The sequence below is a fragment of the Emiliania huxleyi genome, assembly GCF_000372725.1.
Source record: "Emiliania huxleyi CCMP1516 chromosome Unknown EMIHUscaffold_149, whole genome shotgun sequence".
Lineage (NCBI taxonomy): Eukaryota > Haptophyta > Isochrysidales > Noelaerhabdaceae > Emiliania > Emiliania huxleyi.
In genome coordinates this window covers 201,415-208,961 of record NW_005201102.1, presented here as the reverse complement: position 1 = coordinate 208,961, position 7,547 = coordinate 201,415, and the positions used below count along the sequence as shown (strand labels likewise).

The 7,547-nt window shown below is 64.9% G+C and overlaps 2 protein-coding genes across 2 annotated transcripts in view; both read right to left on the bottom strand.

Moving 5' to 3' along the window:
- Positions 1–434: 434 nt before the first annotated feature.
- EMIHUDRAFT_467616 (hypothetical protein) lies at positions 435–2,776 on the bottom strand (the record flags this gene model as incomplete). The annotated part of the gene is made up of 3 exons (XM_005786847.1): positions 435–1,159; positions 1,569–1,660; positions 1,824–2,776. 3 exons carry the CDS (start codon positions 2,774–2,776, stop codon positions 729–731), a joined length of 1,476 nt encoding a protein of 491 aa, XP_005786904.1. The 3' UTR covers positions 435–728.
- Positions 2,777–6,527: 3,751 nt separating this feature from the next.
- The window catches only part of EMIHUDRAFT_228661 (hypothetical protein), a gene marked incomplete at both ends in the record, with an annotated part of 7,433 nt that continues 6,413 nt past the window's right edge, over positions 6,528–7,547 (bottom strand). The window contains 2 exons of the mRNA XM_005786846.1: positions 6,528–7,091; positions 7,203–7,327. Of these exons, the coding sequence (XP_005786903.1) occupies positions 6,528–7,091; positions 7,203–7,327 (689 nt within the window). The remainder of the gene's footprint in view (positions 7,092–7,202; positions 7,328–7,547) is intronic.

Below are 7,547 nucleotides of genomic sequence, written 5' to 3'. Positions count from 1 at the left end.
CACTCCAAGTGCCCCAAGAAGCGCACTCTCTGTGAGAGGGGTAAAAAGGAACAGGTCCCCACCCGTGCGATCTTTGTGCAGGCGAGGGTTCTTTGTGGGTGTCTCAGTGGTCGGCGACTAGCCGGGGTCGTCCTCCCGATGGGGGTGTCGGACTAGGCACTAGCACTAGCCGTCTTCCACATGGTCCCTCGGGTCCCTGCTGCTCCTAATCTCTCTCTTCGTACATCCTCCTGCTGATCTCCGCAAAGTCCTCGCTGCTCCCTCCCTCGTCTCGCCCTGCGCCGGTTGCACATCGCGTCGATTCCTTTCGCGTACCTTACCGACTTACACCGTACCGTTAGCACCACCCTGATGCCTGTGAAGCCCGCCCAGTGCAGCTGAACGCTCCCTATGTAAGGCGAATGAGCATCATCAGTCTCACCCACTTCGCTCGCTAAAGCACGACACATCGCAAGTTTACGAGCCGTAACGCGTAAGTAAGCGCTGTGGAGCGAGAGGCACGCACCCGACTTCTACTCTACACAAGCATGGATTTCCCCGACACAACAGCACAGGACCAGAGTGGCGAGACATGCACATCTCATGTGCATGTGCATGTTGCATGTGGTTGACGCACGAGCGCTGGGGTTTTGGCATGCACGCCTTCCGTATGCGATCCGCCCTCCGGCATCCTGGCACACCTGCCTGGCCTGACAACCAGGCCCGCCCCGGGGGGTCGAGGGAGCCGCTCAGACGAGCGACGGGCCGGCCGGACTCGCAGCTGGGCGTCGCGCCGACACCTTCCACGCCGCGGCGAGAGCGGCGGCCGCGAGGCCGGCGGCTCCGGCGACAGCCAGCGCCGGCACTCCGCGCCGCGGGGGCCGCGAGGCGGAGGCGGGCGCGGCGGTCACAAACGAGCCGAGGAAGGAGGCGGCCTGCTTGTCGAGCTCTGCCGCGTCCTCGGAGCTGGCGGGCAGGCCCCAGTCAGCGGCAGCCGCCTGCATCTTTTGTCCCGTCTTTGAGTGGAGCAGCGCCTCCGCCTTTGCCTCGGTTGCCGACTTGTGGTGCTCGGAGGGGGCGGCGCCGCCCGGCCCCGCGGGGGGGTGGTAGACGGGGCTTCTCTCCCACTCGGCCGTCCCGCCGTAGAAGGAGACAAAGTCTGCCTTGGAGTAGGCGCGGCCTAACGAGGACACGCCGGCCCTCGGGGCGCGAGCACGCTCTCCTCGTGCCAAGTGCTCGGAGCGCCGCGGGGAGACGCGGGCTGCGAGTGGTGTGAAGACAGTGCAGTGCGGCGGAGGACGTGGGACGTAGCGTATGTCTCCTCTCGAGTGCTAGATATGGGGGAGATATGGGGAGATATGGGGAGATATGGGGAGGTGTGTCCTCTCGAGTGCGAGTTGGAGCACGACGATCTGGAAGCCTCATCTAGGCCTCGAGATCTGGGGAGATCTGGGGAGATCTGGGGAGATCTGGGGAGATGTGGGGAGATGTGGCCCGTGCTCCGCATCTAGGAGAAGGCGGCCGTCGGTCACGTCGACACGCAGCTCCGCCGCCTCCGGCTCAGCCGAAGGCAAGAGCCCCCCGCCCACCTGAAAGGAGAGGGGGGGAGGGGTCGTAAGGCGTGAAGGCAGTCAGCGGCTCAACGCCGTGTTGGCGGCGAGCCGCTGCGTCACCATCACACCTTAATCAATGAATCAATGAACTGATTGATTGATTGATTGATTAGGCGAGCCGCTGCGTCGCCACACCGTTCGCATTCGCCGCATTGTCCATCGCCGCCGCCAGCCGCTCGTTGGCGGCGGCGGCGCGCTCGCCGGCCTATTTTACTCCTTGGATTTGGGGACCGGGTTTGGTAGGGGTACTTTGCCGGCCGCTCGCCAGCCTTGTCGGCGGCGGAGGATGTCTTGGCGGAGGCGGCGGCGGTGCCGTCGATGGAGCCGTCGTCGGCCGCCCACGCAAAGTTGGCCGCCAGGCGTGTCGTGACCGCCAGCGAGTTTGCGTTTGCGGCGTTGCTTGCCGCCTCCGCGAGCTCCGCGTTCGCTCTCTCGGCACTGCTGTCAGCCGCGTCTGCCGCGCTCGCCGCCGCAGCGGCGCTCGTGGCGGAAGACACCGAGCGAGACGCCTTCTCTGCCGGCGCCGCCGCCGCCGGCGCCGCCGCCGCCGGCGCGGTTGGCATCATGCCCTGCGAGAGGCCGCCGAACGCGTTGCCCGTGGCCGCGCCCGACGCCTGGTACGCCTGCCCCTCCTTTTGGAAGTCGAAGTTCGGGTCCGTGAAGAAGCGCCAGGCGGTGTCGGTGCCTTGCGCGGCAAAGCCACCGCCCGTGGCGGCGCCCTGCTGCGCGAACGGCATCCAGCCGCCGCGCGCCTTGGCGCCCTCGCCCGCGACAGCCTCCTCCTTCTCGGCGGGCGGGGCAAAGGCAGCATCAGCCTTGGGGTACGACGTGTACCAAGGCGGCGGCGACGGAGATGGGTCATCCGGTGTCCAGTCAGCCGCCGCCGACGAGAGGGTCGCAGCCGCCTTCGAGTTGGCAGCCGAGAGGTCCGCAGCGATGGCATCCGAGAGCGCACTGACGAGCTCGGTGTCGGTGGCCTCCTTGTCTTTTGCAGCGCTGTCGTACACCGCCTGGGTGCTCTCCACCGCCGCCTTGGTCGCGGGCGAGCGGGAGCGGCTGCCCTCGGGAGTGGCCACCGCCGCCGCTATCACCGGCAGGGTCGCGGGCGAGCGGGAGCGGCTGCCCTCGGGAGTGGCCACCGCCGCCGCTATCACCGGCAGTAGGACCAACATTCGGCGCGCCATTTGCGCCTTGAATGGTAAAATGAAGAGGAAACCATGGATGCCACCTCTGGGTTCCGCAGAACGAAGCAGAGGAGAGCGACGCGACAGAAGAAGAAGAGACAAGGGAAAGAACGACGAGAAGGGGGCGACCGCGAGGTGGCATGAAGGTCGCAGCGAGAATCTGCGAGAGACTGCGAAGAGAGATAGGAAGAGGCGGACGCCCAAGGGTGGGCGACGGCTAGCGCATCACACCCCTCTCCTTAAAATCCCTGTGTGGTGGCGGCGTGCCGTCCTCATCCCTCCCTTGGGTTGTCGGTTTTTTCTTTCTTTTTTGGGTTCCGCCTCCTACCTGAACAGGGGGTCTGTTGTGTGTGTGTGTGTGTGTGTGTGTGTGTGTGTGTGTGTGTGTGTGTGTGTGTGTGTGTGTGTGTGTGTGTGTGTGTGTGTGTGTGTGTGTGTCTGTGTCTGTGTCTGTGTCACTCACTCACACGGGTCTGTTGCCACTGACTCGCGCCAACACGGTGGCGAAGCCAAAAACACCGATGGTGGCCTGTCGCATCTGCTACTTGCAACTGCTGCTGGCGGGCGCGGCGCTGCAGCCGCGCCCCGAGTGCGCGAACACAGAAGGGCACTCTCGAGCCTGGCTGAAGCGATACCGCTGTGCGAGCAGGAGTCGCACTCACATGCCAACGCCTAGCAATCAAACACGAACACCGTTACCCCAACTCACTCACAGCACCTCTTCTGAGAGGAGGCACCACACACACCTGCCTGTACAGCCGAATCTCTGCCTGGTGATTGGCGACTGCCACCCGGAGTACCACGACTGCCGCCAAAACGGCAGGCTCGCACCGTGGTATCAGCAACACATTGGACACCAAGAGGAGCTGATCACATATGCGTTCGCCAGCAGCTTTCGTATGGGAGGGGCACCGGAGCGGATCGTGCTTCGCAACCTACGCCTGCTCGGATGGAGCCGCACCTTCCTTACTGCGGCGCTCCCGCACTCTGCCATCGACGAGTCGGGCGAGGTGCGAACTTGCGGCAACATCGACCTGTTTCATCAGCTCGAGCGGCCCCACCGCTGCTGCGTGGATGTGCTGACCGTCGAACCCGGCCGCACCTTCTTTGGAGGTGTGGATGGTGGGTCTTTAGAAGCCCGCGCGATTGCGCAGGCCGCTCACCGGGCGTTTCGCCGATCAGCCTACGTTTTGTGCAACGTGTCGGAGCAAGCTGCGCTCGTGCCACGCGTGGCCGCTCTCATCAGGCGCGGCGGATCGGCGAGAGGAAACCTGGACCCGACCAGCGAGCTCACACTCTCGCGGTTCTTCAACACCCTCGGGTGGCGCCTCGAGAATCGGACCACCACCAGCGAGGCGAGGAATGGAGTATCCCGCCCCCGTTGCCTGATGCCTCTGCCCTGCCCCCCATTTCTCTCCCCCTGTACTATACCTGTCACTCTCGCGCGCCCTCGCTCCCGCACGCCACCCTGCGTGACACCGACCCCGTCCTTGTACGCCCAGTCGGACAAGAGCCCGTGTGAGCAGCTTAAGATGTGGACGGGCGCCAGCCTGTTCGTATCCCCTCACGGACAGCAGTGGGCGAGTGCACTCTTTGCGCCGCGAGGAAGCCTCCTCGTGGAGGCATCGTTGATAGCTGTCTAGTCACGATCGTACGTAGACACCCAGCCATTATGTGGCGGTATGCTCACAGGTGACTCCAAACCGATTCAATGCGGAGAATGAGGACGGCACCAGTTTTCACTCCAGTCTGCGCGACAGTGACGTGAGACACGAGGTGCTCCTTGACGCGCGCGACCCGTCCATTCACCACGGGATAAGGAGCCGCGATGGGATGCACGTCGACTTGGCGGGCTTGTCCAGACTACTCGGCCGCACGCCGCCAAGGCAAACGCGAACGCGCAAACCTCCTGGCCCTGGCGCCGATCACATCTCGCGCGGGTAGCCGGAGAATGACGCCAGTTTTGACGCAGTTTTGACGTGGAGCACGGACGGCGTGCTTTCCTATTGTAGAGGGTGAAGCCGAGGGGGAGCAGACGACGGACGAGGTATCGGTGTGGGCCTGACTCTGGCTAACAGCCGGGTCGGCAATCTTCGGCACATGAACGCCTCCCTTCCCCTTCACACATTTGTGGTCTCAGTCTCATTGCCGGCCTCAGTGTTGAGTGCAAGGTCGCTGCCCCCCTCCCGCGGTGCGCCAAGCCTCGGGGGTCGGGGAGGACCATCTCGGGTCGCCGAGGGGCGGGCGGGTCGGACGCCCGATCCGGCTGCTGGCCAGAGGACGTCGCCGGCTCCGCGATTTTAGGCGCCCCAGGCGCCTCGAGCCGGGCCGAGCGGCGCCAGCTGGTAGCTGGGGCCGCAGGGCGGTCGGGCCGACACCGTATGCTAGTCGGGGTTAAATGTCTAGGGATGTAAAGGTCGGTAGAGTGTCCGTTTGTGGCCTTCAGCGACGGGCTGAGCTCGCAGACCGTTGCAGCCTCACGATGTCATTGAGCGGAGCGAGTGCGAGCGCGGCGGCCAAGCAGCGGCACTAGGAGCAGCGGCGAGCTGACACGAGCGCGCTCGTCGATGCGGCGAGGGGGCAGAGGCAGATGCCCGATGACATCGCGTCAGATCCGTGTTTTTCTCGTCTTGCGGTACATCTCTCCGCTCGCCACCTCACGCTCAGTGAGACGCGTGGTACCATCCAACTCCGGTCACCGGTTCTGAACGCGCTTAGCCTCAGGATGTACCAAACCGCGCGAATTCTGCACGCCTCGCTGCACCGCTGGCTTGACTGAATCAGGCAGCAGCAGGCTGCTGCTGTTGCCACAGCAGCAGTCTGCTGCGGCCCCAATACGCAAGTTAATGACCAGCATTGCTGCCGGGGGCATTCGAGCCGCCACAGCCGGTGTGCGGCTGTGCACTGCCACCTGCCCGCGGCTACGCACAGGCATACACTGCGAGCACACTTGGTGCAGCTGCGAGGTGCAGCAAGAGCACGTCGTTCCTGCCTCTGATGCCACTCTCGCGGCTTGTAGCGCGTCACTCGCGCATGCTCTCCAGGAGCTATGGCGGGCGCGTGTGTGGGGCTGTAGCCTGTGTTTGGCCGGTTCTGACCCGTTTACTATCAGAGTACCATGCCTGGGCCACAAGACACGGGGAGCGGCTCAGGGACCCAGTAAGCCGCGGAATCGCCAAATGTCACAACCCGGCTCACCCAGGGCTGGTCGGCTGGACCTACCTGACCTTGCTAGTCGCCGGCACACTGTGAGACCATGGGTGTCAGGTAAAACCACGCTACCAGCGCTTGGTCACATCGGCCCCGAGGTCAGATCCGTCTACTCTGTTGATGACAACACTGGTCTACTGGCTGGAGCCGAGCAGGAGGGCCCGCCCCGGCGCACAACCCCTTGCTTGGGTCAACTCTGAACTCAGTCCTCACCCTCCCGTAGCGTACGCGTCCAGAGCCTCTCTAGGTAGCACAGCCACAGGCGCGAGAGTAGGCGAGGCGCGTGCGGCGTGGTCGTTTTTTGCGCGGTTGGAGCGGCCGCTCTCGCGCGGTCGCGCATGTATCAACGTACGAAACAAATGCGTACTGTGGCGCGCCTCGATGGCGCGTCGCGGCGCAGCGAGGGCAGCTGAAAAAGGACGCCCGTGTACGCCCCCCGCAGAGGCGCGCCGCCAGAGGTCACGACGTCTCGCGCCGTGTGCAGCTTCAAGGATGTGTGCCGACGGAGAAAAGCGGAGAGGAAGAAGAGGGCCCGCCGCAATCACGCCGCCGGCTCCTCGTCGGGCGCGGTTGGCGTCGCCTTGACGGACGGAGGCGACCACGGCGTCCAAGGGCACCGGCACTCGGTGACGAACGCGAGCGGGGTGCTCGAGAGCGAGCACGAGCAGGCGCTCATGCGCGCGCGCACGCGGGCCTGGTAGGCGACCGTGTGGTCGATCTGCTTCTTGGCGATCAGCCGCCCGCCGCTGATGGGCTTCTTGGCGTCGGTCCACCCCTCGTTCTCGCCGAGCTGCAGCGCATTGCCCTCCTCGTCGACGGGCGCGACGCGCCACTGCACGTGGTAGGCGCCGCCCGTGGCGAGCACGGTGGTATTGATCGCGCTCTTGTCGCCCGACTCGCCGTGCAGCTTCCAGGTGATCGAACGCGGCTCGACGGCCAGTTTGGTGGTCGGGTCGTTGCGCGTCACCACGGGCGGCGCCGGCGGCACGAGGCCGTCGTGGCCGCACTGGCCGCAGCGGTAGCCAAACTGCTTGTACGAGAGCTTGTGCAGCTGCGCGTTGCACTTGTCGCAAAAGGTGAGGTCGCGCGGCTGGTCGAGGCTCGCCTGCAGGAAGCTTCCAGGAAAGGTCTAGGAAAGGTCCGAGAAGTAGAGGTCGCGCGGCTGGTCGAGGCTCGCCTCGAGCAGCTCGTTGGCGGCGTCCTCCATCTCGCGGACGGTGAGCAGCTCCTCTGCCTCGCCGAGCCGCAGCGCGTCGTGGTCTTCGACGGACGCGAGGAGCGGGCCGACCTGGCCGCTCTGCGCGAGCGCGGGCAGCCACGACTCGGTCGCGAGGTCGGCGCCTGGCGGCACGGCGCGGCGTGAGGCAGGCGGTCGGGTCGGAAGGGGGTGGGAGGAGGGAGAGGCGGGCTGGCAGAGATGGCACATAAGGTTTCTTTACATGAAACCTCTTTTCAAAACCTGAATTGTCTTGTTCGACTATAGTTCCAGCAGCCTCTTTGCCCCATTGCATTTACCATTGTTCATGCCCGTCCCCTATCTTTGTTTCTCCCGGGGCCTTCT